At 37.0% G+C, this 21,739-nt stretch overlaps 1 protein-coding gene across 2 annotated transcripts; it reads right to left on the reverse strand.

Moving 5' to 3' along the window:
• Positions 1 to 16,189: 16,189 nt before the first annotated feature.
• On the reverse strand, positions 16,190 to 18,040 carry LOC110922949 (FBD-associated F-box protein At4g10400). 2 transcript variants are annotated; one of them, XM_022167145.2, is made up of 4 exons: positions 17,977 to 18,040; positions 16,963 to 17,828; positions 16,710 to 16,841; positions 16,190 to 16,468 (listed from the first exon to the last, which is right to left on the reverse strand). In XM_022167145.2, exons 2-4 carry the CDS (start codon positions 17,815 to 17,817, stop codon positions 16,451 to 16,453), a joined length of 1,005 nt encoding a protein of 334 aa, XP_022022837.1. In that variant the 5' UTR covers positions 17,818 to 17,828; positions 17,977 to 18,040; the 3' UTR covers positions 16,190 to 16,450. The 2 variants fall into 2 exon arrangements, with proteins under 2 accessions (XP_022022837.1, XP_022022836.1); XM_022167144.2 differs by having other exon boundaries at positions 16,192 to 16,595.
• Between the last annotated feature and the right edge of the window lie 3,699 nt (positions 18,041 to 21,739).

Genomic DNA, 21,739 nt, shown 5'->3' on the forward strand with positions numbered 1-21,739 from the left:
CCCTACACACACTATGGGTGTAGTAAAATAATTTTGGCTCATTCAGGCCTTTAGAGGCAGTGTTTGTCTGATGCTGGCTATATCAGCATGTTCAATAGGTTATCCGTTCAAGTGCTACTGTGCTACTGTGCATCATGTTTGTCACTAGAGTTCAGTAAGTAAATAATGTAGTGACGGAAAAATCAAAGTATGATGCAGATATGTACAAGTATCAACAATCAAGTAGCAGTTTATCAGAAATCTCAGTTAAGCACAGTAATTAGGCAACAATTAACAGTTAATTAAGTCGTACGGATACCTGGTTTAGTGAGGATTGTCACAGCTGGCCTTGTACATTCCCTTTAAAATGACCCCGTTCACCACAGTTGAAGCACTTAACAGCCTGTTTATCGAACTCATTCTTGGTGTCTTTCTTGCTCTCCAAGCTGGTTCTGCCAGTTCTTTCCATAAAATCCTTTGCCCGCCTTACAACACTTGCAAAGGCCTATTTGATGTCCATCAAATCCGTCTCCTCTTTATCAATCTGCTGATAGTCTTCTTGTGTCAAATTAATGTTCCCAATCTGACCTTCCACTAACCCACAATACGCGCTCACCAAGGTGTTTAGTAGCTCCATGTGTTCCTTTGCTACTTCCACACTGACTTTCGAAAAGCTTGAAGTGTCGAGCCATACTGTATTTGGCTTAGATGGTTGACCAGCAGATGATGTGCTTCTATAACAAGCTTGTTGTTAAGCAGGAAGTGGATTCCCATATAGATCAGTTGCTACGGTAGATGGCCGATAGACTTGTTGTTGTGGAGCTGGCTGTAGAGGATTTCCATACAAGTCTGTTGTTGGAGCTGGCTTGACCGGAACCTGTATTGGATTGCCATATAAATCTGTGCTAGTAACAAAAGCCGTTTGAAGTGGAGCATGTGAAACAGGTCTTGCAGAAGAAGTACTGGAGGTTCCATAATACATCTCAGGATTCTGTGGTACTGGAACCTTCTTTGCCTTTAGAGTTTCTTCCTGATCTTTGTTCTCCAAGAGCTGCACGAAGTCATTGATGTTTTTTGTAGCCAACACTCCATTGTATTTCAGAATCTCCAAGAAACTATTCCATTGAGGTGGCAGCGCATCTGCAAACTTTTTCACTACCTCTACTGGAGTTGTCACTACCCCAAAATTACCCAATTCAGTAAGCAAATGATAGAACCGACTTGTCATATCTCCCATAGATTTCTTTTCCATACACATGAAGCCATCAAATTCTTTCTTGAGTAAGTCGTGTCGCAATTGGCGTGTTGCTTCATTTCCTACCCCTCTAGTCTTCAACGCATCCCATAATTTCTTTGTCGTCTTGAAACTGACAAATTGATGGTAAATATCCTTGCTTAATGCCTGAGTAAGAATGGCATATGCCTTCTTTTCCAAATCATATGTCTTTTTCTGATCTTCAGGAAGATCGGCAAATGTAGCAGCAGTTGAAGCGGCAACCTCTATAGCTTGATCGAAATCTGTGGTGAAACGTAACCACAATTCTGTATTTTGCCCAAGGACGTATGTATAGAATCTATCAACCCATCCCGGATATTCGTTTAAGTGCATCAACTTTGGAGGCCGATTTAAACTTCCGGTTTCACTCTCGCTTAAGAGAATGCTTTGAATACTTGAGGTTTGGTTTGATATGAATGCCCATTGACCGGTAGAAATTGCATTAGCTTGCGAAGATACCGGTAAGGGAGACTCGGCCCATGAAGGAGATAAACCCGTACTTCTATACTTTCCTTCATCTATAGATGGAGTACCCCACCAACTCGGATTCATTTTGGATGTCTAATGACGAATACCTGAACAAATCACTCAAAACAGACAGTTAAACCACTTTTGCAAACCTTCTGTTTAAAAAATTGACATTTATCACGATGAAACAGATATACTGCGAAACAAGTCGACGAAACAGAATTGAAAACTGGTTTGCTTTTGGGCTCCCAATCAACGAAACAGATGTTCGACGAAACAGAAAAGCTCTTTTGGGCTTTCAAAAATCGACGAAACGGCCCAGTACAGTTTGTGGCCCAGTTGTTAGGCGAAACAGACTTAGGCCCAAGGCTGCTTGACGAAACAGATGTGAACTATATGTCCGACGAATCAAAATGGAGCCCAAAGGTGGTGAAGCCCAATGAGTTAAATGCGAAGCCCACTTCTTTAATGATGAAACAGAGTAATGTGTTTCGTCTCCGACGAAACAGGATGTCGACGAGACCGGCCCAAACTCAAATTAAAGCCCAATGAAAGACGAAACAGATTAAAAAGCTAGAGTTGACGAAACGGATGAAGCCCAATACTTTTAGCGACGAAACAGAATAATAGCGACGAAACAGAATCTTGTGTCTCATCGTATGTTTTGGCGAAAGGAATTTTGTTTCGTCTGCTTTGTGTTTCGTCGAAAAAGTAGCAGGAGTTGGTAAAAAGTTGTTGACTATTTTCAGCTAAACCTTATCTTTACTGACAACAATGACATGCTTTCGGCTGAGCACCATACCTAACTTACCAACCAGCAAAGTGTAACAATATTTTAATCCAATCACAATTTTCAAAAACACTAACAACTTTGACAAATACTTGACCATGATCAAAAAGTTGAAAATTGAAGAACACTTATGAATATTATATGAACTGGATGAGTTTCCGGCAAACTTATGAATTTTCCGGTGACCAGACAAATTTCCGAAATGCGGCTTTGCTTGAACTGTTTAATAAAAACCAATATTTGTCATGAAAACATGTGTTTAACACGGTTTTTAACAAAACAAAACAGCAAAAAAAACCTGATTAAACCAGATTTAAAGTGTTTTTCAGAAAATATAACTTTTGAAACCCGAAAAGCACCCCGAAAGCACCTCGGTTTTAACAAGGAGAAGAGCCAAGGCTCTGATACCACTTATAGGTCCGGCTAGGGGAGGATCTAGTCGCCTAATCCTTGGGTACAAACCAACCCGGTTGTGCGGAATCCAACCGAGATAGCAAACCGAGATCGAACACAACAATGATAAACACGAGATACAAGACACGAAGATTCAACGATTAACACCCTTGCATTAATACTTGAAAATCAGTTACAGCTCAATGTTTACAAATATGCTCTGTAAACTCTCTCTCTAGTTCTCTCGTGTGTGTTCTATGTGCTCTCTATCTAGTTCTATCTCTAGTCTGTCTTTATATAGCACTAGCAACACAGTCATGACGAAATGGGACTCGGCGAAACAAAAGCATGGCGAAACAAAAAGATCATTGACGAAACAGAAGAAAGCACGGCGAAACAGGATCATTGTCGACGAAACAAGTTTGTTTCGTCGACCCCTTGTGTTTCGTCGACTTGGGTTTAGGCCTAACAGTGAAGGCCCAGTTCATTCGTTTCGCCGATCTTGTTTAGCCCAATGATGTGTTCTTTGATGTTCCGGCCCATAATTGATGTTGCACACGACGGAGGAAGGTCGTGGCTCAATCCGAATCACGTCGAGTCGAGTCGCGTCCACAAATATGTATCAACAACCCATGGTTGTAAGTTTTCATTGCAATTACCTATTTCAATGATGTTGTTGTAGTTGGTTTTTTTAGAAAGATATGATATGGAGAGACATCGAAGACCTTCAAAAAACATACCACGTCTGTTGTGCTTTTATTAAATATCTAAATTTAATCAATGTTTCTGTGTTTATTTATTAGTTAATTTATCACTCTGTAAGTCATAAAAGGTAAAGTTATGGTTCGGGTTGAGACACTTTGTGCCAACTTCTTAACTATCTATAGTTAGGTTTATCCATATTTAAACTAGCCTTTACTTTTATGTCTATACAGGTCATCGTATGCTAGGGTATTGTTACAATTGCAAGTTGTATTTGTGTATCCGTAGATTAGAAGAAAATGTTCCAGTGTCTATTAATTGTTCTTTGCTTTTATATTTATTAATACTTTTCTTATCATCTTCTTTTCAGGGTGTGCTTATGTGTCCAGTTAATTTCATTAATTTCATGCTTACAACAAGTTCATTAATTATGACGTTGAACAGGTCGTCTCCTTCAAGGAAAGGTTCAGTAGTCTTAATTTTATACAACTTTTTTTAAAACAATATATCAATATTTGTTTTCCCTTAAAAACCGTGAATACAAAAATAATTACACTTTTTTTTTTTTTGGAACTGTTTTGCTAAAAATGATGATGATGCTTCGTCGAGCCATCATTAATGGTTCATCCATGATAAGCTGTATGCATATGATGATTTTGTTAATACATGTTTTAACAAAATTGCATACTATTAATAACTATACATTTTGCTTTTAATTGAAAGTCATATCCACCTGTTTATCATCATATAGGTATGTCATGTACTTGGATATCATATAGATACGTCATGTGCTTGGAGATTATTCAAGGGTACACTCAAATTACTTATTTACTTATGTTCCTCAAACACATGGTCTTTACCAAATTGGAGGGATGTTTACTTTCATTTCACATATATGCATGTAACGACTTCAAAAATACTTTCTGCCTGTCTGACCCGTTCAATTCTTTACAACTTTTTTATGTTATTCTTGTGAAAATTTTCTATTTTACTGATTTATATAGATGAATTCAACGGATAAGAATAACTGGTTTCATTAAATGGTTATTGAATAGGTGAAGAATATTCTTCATAAAACTGTCATCTTAGTATTGTTGGTTGTGATTTAAACGACTAAGATGGCTTACAACTTTGGCGGGTTTGAAATTGATATCCATATATATATTTAGAATAAGGAACTTTAGAGCAATTAGTATGACATGTAAAATAGGATTTAGTAAAAAAAAAAAACCAAAGTCGTGATCTTTAATGGATCATAAGTGTCACGGAGTAAACTTCTGACTCACGTGTAGCGACTTAGAATCTATCTAAGTTAAGCTATGTGCCCCAACGATGTAGTGTATTTAGTGAATCAGGTTATGGTTACAAGTATTGTTTACAAAGGAGAGTTTACAAGTACAAGTGTGGTAACTTGTTAAGATGTTGGGTGATCTCCAAATGAGACCCCATCACCTATTTATACTAGTCTTAAGCTAGTTCTAGAGAATTCTTTATCTAGAGATTTCCTTACATAATATCTTGGATATTTCTATGCTAATTTTTATGGGTTATTCTAGAGAATTCCATGGCCTAGAATGACCTAGATGATCCTTGCATCATCCTTGAAAGTTCCAGCGATCTTCCAGCCCATTCTAGCCCCTTCAAAGCTGATCTAGAATGTTCCGATGGTGTCGAGAAGTTCCAGCAACTTGTAGGCCATTCCGGAAACTTCCGGGCAGCCCTAGACACCTCTTTAGTGTTCCGAAATCTTCCGGAACTTGCGAAAAATGTTTTGTATTTAGGCGGATCGTGACATTCTCCCCCACCTAAATTCACGACGCCCTCGTCGTGTCGCTTACGTGGTCTTTTCTTTGTTCTCACGATCTGCATGGCGGATAAGGTTTTGCCTCGGTGCCTTGTATCCGTCTCCATGGGTGCCGTGTGAACCTCCTTGTCCTTGATGAGGTACAAGGTGTTGAGGAATGCATCGGGGATGGCGTTGGACCTATTGAAAAATGCCAACCCGAGCACAATTTTGTAGTCGTCCATGGGAACGACTGAGAAAGTAATTTTGCCCTTCCATGTCTCGATCTTGGCTTTGGCGTCATAGGTTACGCCTTCGATTGACTTAGGTTCCCCGCCAACAGTTTTCATCATTAGTCCTTCTTTGGTAGTGATCCGCAAACCAAGTCTTTTGGCCTCGTCCCGGGTAATGAAATTGTGACTGGCTCCGGTATCGATTAAGGCTTTTGCTTGTTCTCCATTAATCTCAAGAGTTATGAACCGAAGACCTTTTGGCTCTCCATTTGAATGACTAACCTTGGCTTTTCTCGAGGGGTCATGAACCATTTTTAACGGCTTCCTTCGGGTTAGACTTAAAGCATTGAGGGCTTGAAGTTGCATTGCTCCTAGACGAGCCTCCTCGCTACCCTCGGCTTCATCATCTTCAGTCCTAATGAGGGCTGTTAACTTAGACTTCTTTGGACAATCGCGTGCATCGTGCGACCCTTCGTAAATGAAGCATCCTCTCCTTGCGGACTGGTTGTTGTTATATCTTGGGGGTTTTGGACCTTCCGTCCTTCGAGTGTAACTTGGTTTTGCTCCCCCACCTATGTCGTCATCAGGTTCTTCGACAACGGGTTTAGTTGGGCGTTTTTCCTTAAGATCGATCAAGCTTTCAGCTATGGCGATTGCGGTAGCTAAATCTTGAACGTTGCGACGGTCTAATTCTGTTCTAGCCCAATATTGTAACCCGTCGAGGAAGTAGAAAAGGGAATCCTTTTTCGATAGATCGGGGATTTCAAGGACAAGTGTTGTGAATTCTTTGACATAGTCCTTGAGGGTTTCGGTATGCTTGAGCTTTCTCAATTTGCTCCTAGCTTCGTGCTCAGCATTGACCGGGTAAAATTGTTTCTTTAGTTCTTGGACAAATTCAGCCCAAGTGTTAATAGTGCATGTACCTTTGGTGATGTCCGTGTATCGACGTCTCCACCATAGTGCTGCCGTGTCTTTTAGGTACATGCTGGCCGTCTTGATTTTGGTGGCATCGTCCTTGATTTGCACTCCACCCAAGTATTGTTCCATCTCCCAAACAAAGTCGTCAACCGCTCGTGCTTCTCTTTTGCCAAGGAATGGAGTTGGCTTTGGGATCTCGACTCTAGGAGTGAAGAGATCGGTGTTGGCTGAATGCACAACTAGTTGTTTATTTTCCTTCACTTTTGCTTCTAGGTCCAAGAAGCTGTGGTGACAATCTCGAATACTATTCTCCACCTCGTTTCGTAGCTTCGACAATTCCTCCTTGAACAATGTCATAAGCTCGTGACGCCAAACTCCCATGAGAGACTTGACGCCGTCTTTGAAAGTTTCGAAATCAGTTTCCAACGCCTGTACTCGTTGGAATGCAAGGTCGAGTTGCGCACCCAATTCAGTGACCGCCACCTCGGTGTCACCAATGCGCTTATCATATGTTGCCTCTCGTTCTTTCTTAGTTGTGCGTCTTTCATCGCCTTTTGTTTCGGTTGCCATCCCGAATGAATCGTCCCGCTCTGATACCACTTGTCACGGAGTAAACTTCTGACTCACGTGTAGCGACTTAGAATCTATCTAAGTTAAGCTATGTGCCCCAACGATGTAGTGTATTTAGTGAATCAGGTTATGGTTACAAGTATTGTTTACAAAGGAGAGTTTACAAGTACAAGTGTGGTAACTTGTTAAGATGTTGGGTGATCTCCAAATGAGACCCCATCACCTATTTATACTAGTCTTAAGCTAGTTCTAGAGAATTCTTTATCTAGAGATTTCCTTACATAATATCTTGGATATTTCTATGCTAATTTTTATGGGTTATTCTAGAGAATTCCATGGCCTAGAATGACCAAGATGATCCTTGCATCATCCTTGAAAGTTCCAGCGATCTTCCAGCCCATTCTAGCCCCTTCAAAGCTGATCTAGAATGTTCCGATGGTGTCGAGAAGTTCCAGTAACTTATAGGCCATTCCGGAAACTTCCGGGCAGCCCTAGACACCTCTTTAGTGTTCCGAAATCTTCCGGAACTTGCGAAAAATGTTTTGTATTTAGGCGGATCGTGACATAAGGCAGTTAACAAGTTTGCCTAAATTTTGAAAACTTTATAACTCTTCTTATAGCGATGACATTAATGTCAAAATAGCTCTTTATGGCTGCCCCACTCTCAATGATATATGGATGTCACTTTGTTTATGATTTATTAAGCGACTTTAGGATATCGAATTTTAGGTGTCTGTTAAATCAAAGAGGACTTGCATGTATAACGTTGGATGTGGTAGGGCGTGCTACACCAACTGGACTGAGCTCATGTTACTTTTAGTAAATTGTAAATGTAACATTATTTGTCTTTTTCTTGATGTTTTTGTACATGACTTATAAAGAAAACTTCATACCTAATATACCTAATGATACAATCCACTTTTTTACTAATTTATGCAATGTCACTTTATTTGCATTACTTTTATTGATACAAGTATGATTAATTTTATTTAAATTTTCCTACCCGGGTTGCTATCCGGGTGATAACCTAGCACGGAGGGTTATCAAATCAGATTGAATCATTATATAAATATCCTCACAAATTTATTAAAAAAAACCCTTGTAATAAAATTAATAAAATATTAATATCCTTAAAAATAGAGCGACCCGTGGGTACCACGGGTTTTAACCTAGTTTTATATATATATGGTTGGGAAGCCATGATGAATAGTATTCCCTCTTCCTGCGTAACCCCTTTGTATCATTAGGCCGCTAATGAGCCAAGTGTAGCTGTTTCTGGCTCCACTTGTTTGATTCTTTTGATGTGTTGTCCTCCCTTAACACCCTTCTATCTACTTTTTAGCCACCCATATTATGTCTTCTCTCTTCCTGCGTAACCCCTGATCCTTTTTCTTCTGTTCTTTTCTACCTATTATTCATGATGTCGCTGGGAGGTTCCATGTTCGGCAGGGACAATGTTGTGTGCCGTTTGTGGTCGATTAGGGTTCCATTTAACATTTATATTCTTGCGATTTGAGGTTGATGTCGATGGTGATGTTGTGTGTTTCTGACCATCATCTGTCGACTATCTCTGTTTCGGGGCGGACCCACCCCAAGTCGTGGGTGGGCGGGCGCATCCCTTGAAAAAAAAGTTTATTGTTATTTTTCGTCGAAAATCCCGACCGCATCCCTTGAAAATTTTCACCTGCACCCCTTGAAAATTTTGACCCATGATGAAGAAGATATGAAGCAAAAGAAAAAAAGTTGGGTCATCGGAATTTATTTACTTTTTTGCAGAGACCAACGGAGAAGAAAAGAACTGAGAAGAAAATGATATATTTAAATCTATATTTTATTCTTGTGCATTGGGTAATGAAAAGTCTTCTGTAAAGTGGTGAATATGTAGTACCCTATAGTACAAACTTATTTTTTTATTTAAATTTAACCATCAAGCAATTGTTAATGAAAAATCTCCTCAAAGTGTTGAATATCCACTACACTAGTATAAACTTATTTCTTTATTTATGTTTAACCATGAAGCAAACAATGTACAACAAATACTTCAAAGCAAAAAAAATAAAAAAATATATATATACAACTATTTTGATAAATGATCCAACTTAGTTCTGCATAAGATATAAAATGTGAAAAGTTTATATAAATAAAAACATTATAAAATTAATATGCTATTATACTTCGAGAGTTTTTACTTTTTTTTATTTAGATGTACTTTGTAAGTTTATTTAGTTTATATATTCCATAGGATCATATATAAAAATATGTATAGTTACTTTAAAGTTAGGTGAAACTTCAAATTTAGGTATACTTTGATTCTTGATTGCTTGTTTGTGATTTGTTTATGAATTATTAGTCTAGTAACTTTTTATAAAAGATGAAGCTTGCATTGAACAACTATAGATAGTTTTTTTTTTTTAATTCGTAAAGACAATCGTAATTTTATTATGTGTATTTATATATTCCAATGACAATGTTTTTTTTAATAATTGTATTGTGTATTTATTATGTAACATATGACAATATTTCTTTATTATTGTAGCATATATTTTTTTTTATTATTGAGTGGTTAATATGAATTATAAGTTTAGAACATTGAATATTTGAATAATATAAGTTATAATCGAGTCCAATCACGAATTTGACTATGTAAAATGCATGTTAAATACTTAAAGTGTGAGTGAATTGAATATGTGATTATGTGATATTGAGATATATTATTGAGTTATTGACTTAAATGAGAATCATGGTGAGAATTACTGCCCCCGATCAGACCCGACTAGACCTGATCCGACCCGAATTGAACCGAAAATCTACTATATAACAATTGACGACATGACCCTTGAAAATTTCCGCACCCCATGAAAAATATTTCTAGATCCGCCACTGTCTCTGTTTTCATCCCTTTCCAGTCGTGTGTATATAATGATTCCAACTATATACTCGGTGCACTTACGGTGATGGTTGTAAAGCCTAGGCTTTAACTTGTAATGGGTGTAAACCCTGTTTCTGTTTATGTTTTTTGCAGCCACAATGAACTAGAATTTCTGAGCCTTCGAATTCATGGAACAACTATCAAAATAAAATAGACTAACCATGAGTTTCGTCTTCGGTTGAGGATAATAACCGAACTATGCACATGCTGACAGTATCTGTGTTTTTCGTCGCATCACACAAACCCCCTTCTAGTTATAAAAAGGTAAACATGATCATATCTTTGTTAGTAATAAAAAACAAATAAAATTGCCTCCTCCCCAGTGGCGGACCCAGAAGTTATTTGTTGGGGGTGCGGATGAGTGGTTTAAGCATATTTTCGGGGGTGCGGTCGGGTTTTGGCCTAAAAAATACACTAATTTTTTTCCAAGGGGTGCGCCCGCCCAACCTGAGCTTCATGTAGGTCCGCCCATGCTCCTCCCCTCTTCGGTCACCACTTCTAATCACTAAATTCACTAAAAAAAATCATTTTTATCATTGTATATTCTCATTTTCTATCATGTATAACCAAAAGTTACTGCTACATAACTCACTTACTTCATATAGATATAGTCCATGTCATCTTCCCCCTTTCCAAAACACAATCTTTGTTGGTTTTGTTTCATGGTTGCACACGTTCCTATGTGGTCTTAGGTGTTTGTCATGGCTTCAAGATGAAGGTAGAAGTGAATTAGTGATATTACTTTCAGGGTTGAACGTCATCGTTTTCTTCTTCTTCCTCTTCTTCTTTTTCTTCTTCTTCTTGAACGTAATCATCATCTTCATCGTCGTCGAGACTTGGTTGTGGTTCACGATATGCATTTGTAAATTGACGGGTGAGGGTGTTATCTTCTAGTAGTGGGTCGAGTAGGTGGGGTTGTGTTTGAAAGTGTGGAAACGATTGGGGTTGAAATTGGTGAGGTTGAAACGGTGGAACGAATGGTTGGTTTTGATACGTTTGAGATTGAAAGGGTGGATATTGTTGGGTTTGAAAGGATGGATATTGTTTGATTTGAAAATGTGGGACTTGGTCGGGTGTGGTGGTTTGTAATCATACCTTATAGCTCTATAGTGGATAATGTGTTGTATATAGTAAGTCGATGATGATGAGCCTATACCCATTTGAGACTTGCTCTACATTGTTTTCTTGGATCAATGGTTTGCTAAGTGTAAACTCTTTAACATGTTTGGCAATTGATGGTGGGTCGAGGCTCATCTGAGCCATGAACTCATACATTGATGGTTGATTGTGTAGCTCTAATCTATACTATATAATAAAAGAAACCTGTTTTGGGACACTTGTCATTCTCTCATTTAATTGATTAAAATATTAATAATACTAATAATAATAATATTTAATCTAAATTAATACAAATTTTATTATTAATAATATTTAATCAAATCTAAAATCTAATTTAATACAAATTTTTATTATCAATAATATTTAATCAAATCTAATAAATCAAATGGAAGACACATGTCACCTTTGGGTGATCTTCATAGAATTTTCTGGCCTAAAATATATTTGTTCTCATTTATCTCTACTTAATTTTTAAAATTTAAATAAATATAATAAGTATTTCTCCTTTATCTATACTTGATTTTTATAAATTAATTAAATATGATAAGTATCCATTTTAAAAGTTTACTTTTAAAATAAAATTTGTTTTTCCAAATATTCTATTTTAATGTTCCTGTATTCGTTTATCGAAAATTTTTTCAAAACTAATATGAAGGTAAATATAGTATGTTTGATTAAAAAGTACGTTGCCACGCATATTAATTTTTTGTTAAAATGTTTTTTTTCAAATATTAATATGGGGTAAATAATTTGTTTTTCTTTTATTTTAAAAGTATGTTACCTTTTTTTATCCAAACTTTATATATTATATTATTTAAAAGTTTACCCATCTTCGTTTTTTTGGACAACATTCCATTTTAAGAAACTTCGTATTTGAAACAACATAAATAAGAGGCTGTTTGTTTACCTCTTAATGGGACTTTTAATGGTTCAGATCTCTTACTGGTTCAGAACTTAATGGTTCAGACTATTTGTTTCGTGAGCAAATGTCTGAATGGTTCAGACATTTGCCTCTGAATGGTTAAGCACTTTACTGAGTCTGAATGGTTAAGACCTCTAATTTGAATTGGTCAGACATTTTGCCTCTGAACGGTTAAACATTATAATGGTTCTTAATGGTTCATACCTCTTACTGGTTCAGCACTTAATGGTTCAGACCTCTTACTGATTCAACACTTAACCATTCAGATGTTGCCAAACAGCCCCTAAGTTGTTTATATGATGTTAGTAACTTTTTTAACCCTGTCACATTTTAATTAAGATTGTATTATTAATTTTGTGATTAAACTAGGATTCCAATACGTCTTAATCCTCTCATATTATATTAAATAAGTAGTACATCAAAGTTTATTTTTTTAAGCATATCATAACGACTATATGTGTAATACACGGGTTTATTTAACCCGTGCAATGCAATACACGAAGTTTTTAAATATATAACTTTTTATTGTTTCGTATATAAAACAACATTTATCCAACCCCGTGTAATACACGGGGTTATAACCTAGTCAGTTGAATAAAAAAAATTCAAGAGGCAACGATGAAATCACTAGAATAGCTATAATCGTTGTTTTGGCATGGCAATTATGTTTTTTGCAGCCACAATGAACTAGAATTTCCGAGCCTTTGAATTCATGGAACAACTATCAAAATAAAATAGACTAACCATGAGTTTCGTCTTCGGTTGAGGATAATAACCGAACTATCACACGCTGACAGTAGCTGTGTTTTTCGTCGCATCACACAAACCCCCCTTCTAGTTAGAAAAAGGTAAACATCAGGGGCGAACCTAATGAAGGTTGGGGCGTAGCACGGGCTACGGTAGGGATGAGCAAAGCTGTATCCGATACCGAACCGATACCGATACCGCCTAATACCGATCCCGAATTTCACCCAAACTAGGTACCGATACCGATATCGAAACATGTCGGTTCGGTATCGGTACGGTACGGTATCGGTATTTTGAGGATCGGTATCGGTATTATACTATTATACTGATACCGTACCGATACCGAAAACGCCAAAAAGTGGATACCGATCGGGATACCAAAAAAATTCGGTATCGATATTTCGGGATCGGGATCGGTATTCGGTGGCATAGGCTCATCCCTAGGCTACGGTTCAACTTTTATCCGGTAGTGTAAATTTTTTTTTTCGATTTTTATACAAAGTACACCCCTCAACATGTACTAGGACACCCCACCCCTGAAAAAAAAATTTACAAACTGAAATCAAGCCCAAATAATACTGATTATATTAGCCTAAAAAAACAAATGATAGCCCAATAGTAATTAGCCCAAATAACCAAATAATAACCCAATAGTATATTAGATTGTTGTCCTAATTGTGATTGTGAGTTGTGAGTATTCTTTATTTCTTTTCTTCTTAAGTTCTTGAATTGTTTAATTTCGATCTAAAAATTAAAAATAAACCTAGCCCAATCTAATATCTAAAAACTTATTGCCAATATTAATTCATAAAGCCTAGCCCAAATGTGATATGCTCAATATTGATTCGTTAACCTAAATACTAATAACTTAAAAAAACAGGTTTATAAAATTTAATTCTATAAGGCCTAAGAGCCTTTTTTTGCTCACCCAGGGCACTTGAATTTTCAAGGTCGGCCCCGCCCCGTAATGTAGGTAAAAAAAATTATGTTATATAAATGTATCGTAAAAAAATTTGGGATACCCCTGAATATTTCTTCTAGTTCGGCCACCAGTAAACATGATCATATCTTTGTTAGTAATAAAAAACAAATAAAATTGCCTCCGCCCCTCTTGCCCCTCTTCGGTCACCACTTCTGATCACTAAATTCACTAAAAAAATCATTTTTATCATTGTATATTCTCATTTTCTATCATGTATAACCAAAAGTTATTGCTACATAACTCACTTACTTCATATAGATATAGTCCATGTCATCTTCCCCCTTTCCAAAACACAATCATTGTTGGTTTTGTTTCATGGTTGCACACATTCCTATGTGGTCTACGGTGTTTGTCATGGCTTCAAGATTAAGGTAGAAGTGAATTAGTGATATTACTTTCAGGGTTGAACGTCATCGTTTTCTTCTTCTTCCTCTTTTTCTTTTTCTTCTTCTTCTTGAACGTAATCATCGTCGTCGAGACTTGGTTGTGGATTACGATACGCATTTGCAAATTTGATGAGTGAGGGTGTTATCTTCTAGTAGTGGGTCGAGTAGGTGGGGTTGTGTTTGAAAATGTGGAAACGATTGGGGTTGAAATTGGTGAGGTTGAAACAGTGGAACGAACGGTTGGTTTTGATACGTTTGAGATTGAAAGGGTGGATATTGTTGGGTTTGAAAGGGTGGATATTGTTGGATTTAAAAATGTGGGACTTGGTCGGGTTCGTCTTGCAATCTAAAGCGCGTCGGCTCGCCAAGATTCGCTCGAACCTTGGATCTTACGGGATTTTTCTTCGTACCCGAACCTATTTTTTTCGCACCCGCACCTCTCTTGCTTAAACCTTCCATGTTTGTTGTAAAATTATTTTTGAAATCAAATGGAGAATTGTTTGATTTTTTGAAGTGAGTTGGAGAATTTTTGATATGAAATGGATTGAGTTTGATTGATTTTATATAAAACATTAAAAAAAATTACCCCAACGTTCAAATCTTTCCCCAAACGGTCAATTCCAACGTTCCATTTTGGTTTTCAACGTGTGATACATTCCACGCGTTGTTTGTTCAACGCGTTATGGCATGTAGTGGCGGCGGTGTGCGATTCTCCACAACGCGTGATGGGATCACCTACCACCCCGCCTCCCCTTAGGGGTGCCCCCTTTTCACCATTAGGTCCTACATTGAAAGCTGAAAAGAAAAGAAAAAACGCAACCTTATTTCTCCTCTATACTTTGGTCGTAATGTTGTAAACTTGTAATTTTTCTTTTGAAAGATGAATTTAAATTAAAAAAAAAAAACAAAAACAACAGCAGCAAACTCTCACATGAGAGAGTAGCACCAAACCACAAACTATACAAGAAAATTTTACACCACTTGGACCACCAACAAGTGATGATCACAATCCCCTGCATGTATAGCTAAATGGGGAGCCGAAAACTAGGTGCTCATATATTGCCATCCCGAACTCGCATAACGGGCATATAAGGGACTCCACTTAATATTTCACTTATCAAGAGCTTTCCTCTTAGGGATTATCTCCATAACTGCTCTCCAAATAAATATGTTACATTTTATGGGAGTCCACTTACATCAATCGGCTCGAATCATAACTCTGATCCAGCAAGGATTTGACTGACTTAACAGCAAAAACTCCCGAATTATCACCCTTTCAAAGCCACTCTCTATATTTTATTTTTTACTGTGAATTAAATTACTTTTGATTGTCACTTTTCTTTTATAGGTACACATGATTATCCCTTTGTTAGTAAATAAAAGATAAACAATTAAAAGTTTGCCTCCTCCCCTCTTCGGTCATCCAAATTCACTGAAAATTATTTTGGTTGAAGCCGAGTAAAGTAACATACCACAACTGTAAAGATAAAATTGCAGCATCTTTTGGTTGTACTTCAGTGAACTTATGTTGAAGCTCATATGTACAGCAGTCAAAATATATGATAAATTAACACAAAGCAAACAGATTCACTTATAAGATACCGCTTCAAATGATTTGATTAGCATTTCGTAAATCTCACACGTGTTATTTCACAACCAACTTACAACTAGTAACTTGTTAACTCAAGATTCGGAGTACAAAGAAACAAAATCAACATTGAGTTATATTTGACGGTTTAATGATACTCTATCATCATTTGTTGTTTTTTGACCAGACCCACTTTGACTGACCCACATTGAAATTTATGTATTTGCCAGCATCGTCATAACCTCAATGATAAACCCTCAAAAGTGAAAACCTCAGTTGTATGTATTAAAGTGAATTAAAATCAGTTGTTATTTCTCAAATTGCAGGTAACAAAAAGGTTACATGAACATGCATCTGTTCTGTTCTTGGAAATGGATTATGCATAAAAAACACCATATAGACAGGAAAATAAAAAAAAAACCCTTGAAGAGATCCAAAAACCAGTCATCACATTGTTTTCTATATAATAAACCATGATTGTCTCAAGTGTAGTCATCGCATGCCACATGAACAAAAGAGAATTTCTAGATTGCAAAGTACATATGACGTTCATTTCAGAAAATGGATCTCACAGTATCTGGAAGCCCTTGAAAGCTTAAGCAACTCTGCACACAATTCGGATTCTTCTTCTACTCTTGAGTCTGCCCAAGTGATTGTTACTGTCTTTAAAGCCTCCGCATTCCCTAGCGTGTATTTCAGAAACGGTATATCACATTTCGACCACTTGTAAACTGAAAACTTGATGGTTGTAAGGTTTGTTGGCATACAAGCGGGAACCAACTTTGGTTCAATCCAACAAGAACCTTCAAGCTTTTGTTTTAAACACAAACAAGATAAGACACCTTTTTAATATTATATCATATCCATGCAGTAGAAGTTAGGGAGTGCAAAGAAAAAATCAATAAAGCTTAAAAAATCAAGTACCTTGTCAATATAAAGATGTTTTAGCTCAGGAGAATTTTCCAGAAATTGCAGGATTCGTCGAGAAGGCCAAAAACTTTTCAACTCCAAGTGCTTCATATTCAGAAATGTAGGCAGATGTAAAGTAGATGACATCTTCAACAAAGAATAATAAAGTTACAGTTGGTGCATGAAAAGAACAATCATATCATTCGCATTAATTAACAAATAACAATTTATAATTTGAACATTGAAGTCAATAAAAAAAGATACTTACTCTTTTAATTGAAAGTGATTTAACTCCACTTACTCCCTTTAGAAGCTCAGCCCACAGATGCTCAAATGTTAATTTTTGTAGATGGTCATATGTAAAGTCATATAACGAAATAGATGCCTCAACAAGAGACGATACATTTTTCATTACAAATATTGAGCATGGTGTTCCACCAACGAATAGATATTCAAGATTAGGGACGTCTAAAACAACTTTGTTGACAACTGGTGAACATAGAAATGTGAGCTTCAGTCGTTTTAGAGTAGGAATACGAAATATGTAATCTTCGACACCATCGTAAAATGATACTTTCAAATATAAACTTTCAAGCACCGGGCAACCAGCAATGAGTTTAAAGGCATTGAGAAAAGGATTTTTATAAACAAAGATGGCAAGGGTTTTTAGACATGGAAGATTGACCCGACATGGACACTCCCGAAAGGCGGTTTTTAATCTTAATTTTGTGAGTGTCTTGCAAGTAAAAAGGATTAACGGCAACTCAACCTGCTCGATAACCTCTATGTCAAGCTCACGAACGTTTAACCTCACTGCCTTGTCAATCCAATTTGATACTCTTGAGTTTGGAAGACGCCAACCAGGAAAGTCTAACCGAAATGATTGAAGCTGAGATGTTTTGCATAACTCCATTACAAGATCCACAGATTCTAGGAAGCTATTTATACCATGGATGGCGGGTATAAATTCAAAGTCAAGGCTTGTGACAAACATCCAGCTATACCTCCATCTCTTCGATAAAATGCTAGTTTGAACAGCAAATTTGGTAGGCATTAGAGAGAGTATGTGTGAACGAATCTCTTCAGGCAACCTAGTAAGCCTGTCTACTTTCTTGGAACTCATTGTTTAGCTTCCTAAAGATTCAAACCCAAAACTTCAAAATTAATAATCTCAAAACCTAAGTTGGGAAAAAAACACAGGGGCACATGTTTTAAAGGTAAATTAGCTAGGGCTACAAACAAAATCACTATTGAACTCTTCAACTGCAAAGGAATCGCTTACGTTAAATTGGGAATCGCAACCACCCATAAGCTCCAAAGCCTCAAAGCCCGATGGCAGAATGAATGGTAAGGGGATACAAATCAATAATCATCATCATTCAAAAATATATATATTTGAATTTGGGACTTTTTTAATAACTTATTCACTCTAATAAATTTATAAAATTAATAAGTAATTTTTAAACTCAATCTCAAACATCTTTATCGAGTGACAGAAAACTAAGCTCTCTAGAAGTACATTTATTATATAATAGGTTATAACCTCGTGTTAACACGGTTGAATAAAAGAATAAAATAGTTAGCAATAAATATTTAAATTATAAAACGATAATTTTAGACGTTTTTCAAATCTCCAAATAAATTTTGTATCGTATATGACCAATATATGTTTGATGTTTACCAAGTTTATAAATATGAAAACATTTAATTCATCAAGAAACTGTATCATCAACTTTCTCGTAAGTTTTAGTAGTTACAACTTACAACAACCATTATTTGTAAGCTTTTTTTTAAATTGAATGAGTTATATAGTGTGAGGTTCATTAGGGAACACTAAAAAGTGGGGAACCGACTAAAACGAACTCCGATTGGACTCATTCCAACGGTGTTGGAACCGGCTCGTCGAACCCTAGCTAGGATCTCTTAACCCTAAACCCTAAATCATAACCTCTAAACCCTAAATATATTAGGGTTTGGCTTTTATGGTTTAGAGTTTAGATTTAGGGTTTAGCTTTAGATTTAGGATTTAAGATTTAGATTTTAGGGTTTATAGTTTAGGTTTTACAGTTTAGCTTAGGTTTTAGCCTTATTTTTTAGCTTTAGGGTTTAGAGTTTAGGCGTTAGGATTTAGGGTTAAAAGATCCTAGTTAGGATTCGACGAGCCGGTTCCAACGCTGCTAGAACGAGTCCAATCAGAGTTCGTTTGAGTCGGTTCCCCACTTTTTTAGTGTTCTCCAATAAACCTCACATTATATAACTCATTTAATTTCTTTTTAAAAAATCATAAATATGATATAACTACAGGGGCCAAAAACGTAATTTACTCATTTTTTAAATGACTTATTAACTTATTGGCTCTAATAAATTTATAAAATTAATAAGGAATATCCAAACTCAATCTCAAACATCTCCATATAGTGACAAAAAACTAAGCTCCGTAGAAATACATTTATTATGTAAATAGGTTATAAAACGATAATTTTAGACGTTTTTCAAATCCCCAAATAAATTTTGTAACGTAAGTGATCAATATGTGTGATATATACCAAGTTTATAAATATGAACGCATTTAATTCATCAAAAAATTGTATCATCAACTTTCTCATAAGTTTCAGCAGTCACAACACTGTTGTTTGTATGTTTTTTTTTTTAATTGAGTGAGTTATATATACACACAATGTTAGAATCTCGTGTATTACACTACACCGATTGTAACAGTTGCAATAAAGAGAGAAACTGTCGATTTCAGTTCAATAAATTAAACATCATCAATCTAGATATTGGGCTATATATGTATGCATAAAAGTATAAAACAAATAAATTATTTGGGGCTTGTAGAGGCCCAAGGCGAGGGCCTGGTTTTTTTTTTAATAGGGCTGGTCCATCAAAAACGTTGTATAAAACAAGCTCAAGAACGTATCCAATTTGATACACTTGACTTGAGTCTTGATTTTCGAACCTTAATCTAAATTCTTGAAACTTATAGCTTAGCTTCTCTGATTACTAATTCATATCTGATAATAGGAAAACGGAATGAATAGTGGTGGCAGGTGATGCCACTATTCTATTGGGCCAAGTTTTATAAGGCCACGTGTGTGGCCTTTGTCATGTGTTTGACACGCATCCAAAACCACACCGTCCTTCATTGTTCAAAACCCATTGCACAGAAATCTGTTAGAGAGAGAGGGAGAGATGGAGAAGAGACGCGGAGTAGGCTCTCCGGTCTTAACACGGGGGATCTACCGCACATGGCTCTTCGGCGTCGAGGTAACAGAGGGGATCCGCCGCGTATGACGGCGAAGTTTGTGTCGGCTCTCCAGCGTCGACAACGGTGAAGAGGTATCCACCGACAGGGGGCATTTTGGCAACAGGTTATGTACTCCTAGTATCTTTTTCACTCTTACGGTTGGTGATGTGAGTAAAATGCAACATATAAATTACATCAAATGAGCCATAAAACTAACCCTTTTTAAGTACTAATGTTGGAAAAAGTGTACTTTTGTCTTCCTTTTGTATTTTCAGGGTTAAAAGAGCTTAAATGAACAAAAGAAGCAAAAATGCAGCCAAATCCAACATAAATACAAAGAAAAGGAAGAAACGTGGCATGCCCGACTCCTCGACAGCATATCCCAAAGCAAAAACAAGAAGAAAGCTGAGCATGGGGCTGTGCCCAGCTGAGCATGGGGCTGTGTCCAGCGGACACGGGGCGTGTCCAGCTCAACACGGGGTCGTGCTCAGCGAGCACGGGGCAGTGTCCAGAATGGTCAGCCCTGGTACAAAAGACAAAGTGGTAGAAGCTTCTATTGCCCACCACGGGGCCGTGCCCAGCGGACACGGGGGCGTGGTCAGAGTGCTGCAGGTGCATTTATTGTAATTGCGAATTACAATTAATGAAGAGAGAGAGTGTCAGACGGGCACGGGGCCGTGTCCAGCGGACACGGGGCCGTGCCCAGGCTTCTGTTCAGCCTATAAATAGGAGTGCTTGGAGCCATTTCAACTCATCCCTTGGCACACCACCTCTCTCACACTTCATCCACCACCCACCACCACCATAACACCATCATCCACCACCATCATCCATTGTCCATCGTAGAGTGTGTGAGTCGTCTCGGGATCCAAGATTGATAGTAAGAGTTCTTGACAATCAAGGCCATGTTTGCCTAAGTCTCTTACATCACTTGGTGAAGACAAGTGTTTAGTATAATACTTTTTATTTTTAATCTTTTGCACTTTTTATTTGGTTTTGTATTAATGACTTTAATAACTAGTTACTTATGTTGAAGGTGATCTTTCCTTATCGTTTGTCCGTGGTATCTTGGCATTATTTTACTGTCTATATAAAATAAAAGATTTTCACCATTCATATCTCCACGGTCTATATGGAGGTATGTTGGCTACCTGGTCGGGGGTTAAGGGAACGGTTTGGTAAGTGTCTTGCCCTTGTTCAGCGTTTAGAGGTCCTGCTTGGGACCTGGGTCAAATTTAGTAGGATCTCCTTCAATGCCCATAGGTATTGGATGGCGGGGATCCAAACTCTTTGACCCCCTCATAAGTTAACTACTATTAATACTATAACCCGGCTATTTAGGACTGTATCCCTGCTGACTCAGACTACTTAGCCGAGGGTAACGTCACCGCCGAAAGCGGGGCCTACCACAATTTGCATTAATAACTTAATTCATTATCTTTCAATAATCCGACCCTTTAGGATTGTATCCTTGCTGACTCAAACTATTGGGTTGAGGGTAACATCGCCTTCAAAAGAGGGGCCTACTACAATAACTAAGATAATCTCTTAAACAAGTGCAAAAGTGCGAAAATAATCAAAGGTTATACTAATACACGTGTCGGATCCAAGTGATTCATCTTGTCTATCTATTTTTATTTTATTTTATTTTTCAGCATTTAGTTAGTTTTTATTTTCTTAGTTTAAAAACATTTTTCTCACTTTTTGATTTGATTAGACGTTGAGGATAAACCGGTATTAAAAGCTCTTGTGTCATTGGACGACCTCGGTATCTTACCAACACTATACTACGTCCACG

Source organism: Helianthus annuus, chromosome 17 (assembly GCF_002127325.2).
Source record: "Helianthus annuus cultivar XRQ/B chromosome 17, HanXRQr2.0-SUNRISE, whole genome shotgun sequence".
NCBI classification, from domain to species: Eukaryota; Viridiplantae; Streptophyta; class Magnoliopsida; order Asterales; family Asteraceae; genus Helianthus; species Helianthus annuus.

Coding starts and splice junctions, on each gene's coding strand:
- LOC110922949 (XM_022167144.2), bottom strand. CDS start 17,817: ATGAGTTCCAAGAAAGTAGACAGGCTTACTAGGTTGCCTGAAGAGATT. Junction 16,842..16,962: donor AATCACTTTCAATTAAAAGA/GTAAGTATCTTT, acceptor TCTTTGTTGAAG/ATGTCATCTACTTTACATCT. Junction 16,596..16,709: donor AACATCTTTATATTGACAAG/GTACTTGATTTT, acceptor TTAAAACAAAAG/CTTGAAGGTTCTTGTTGGAT.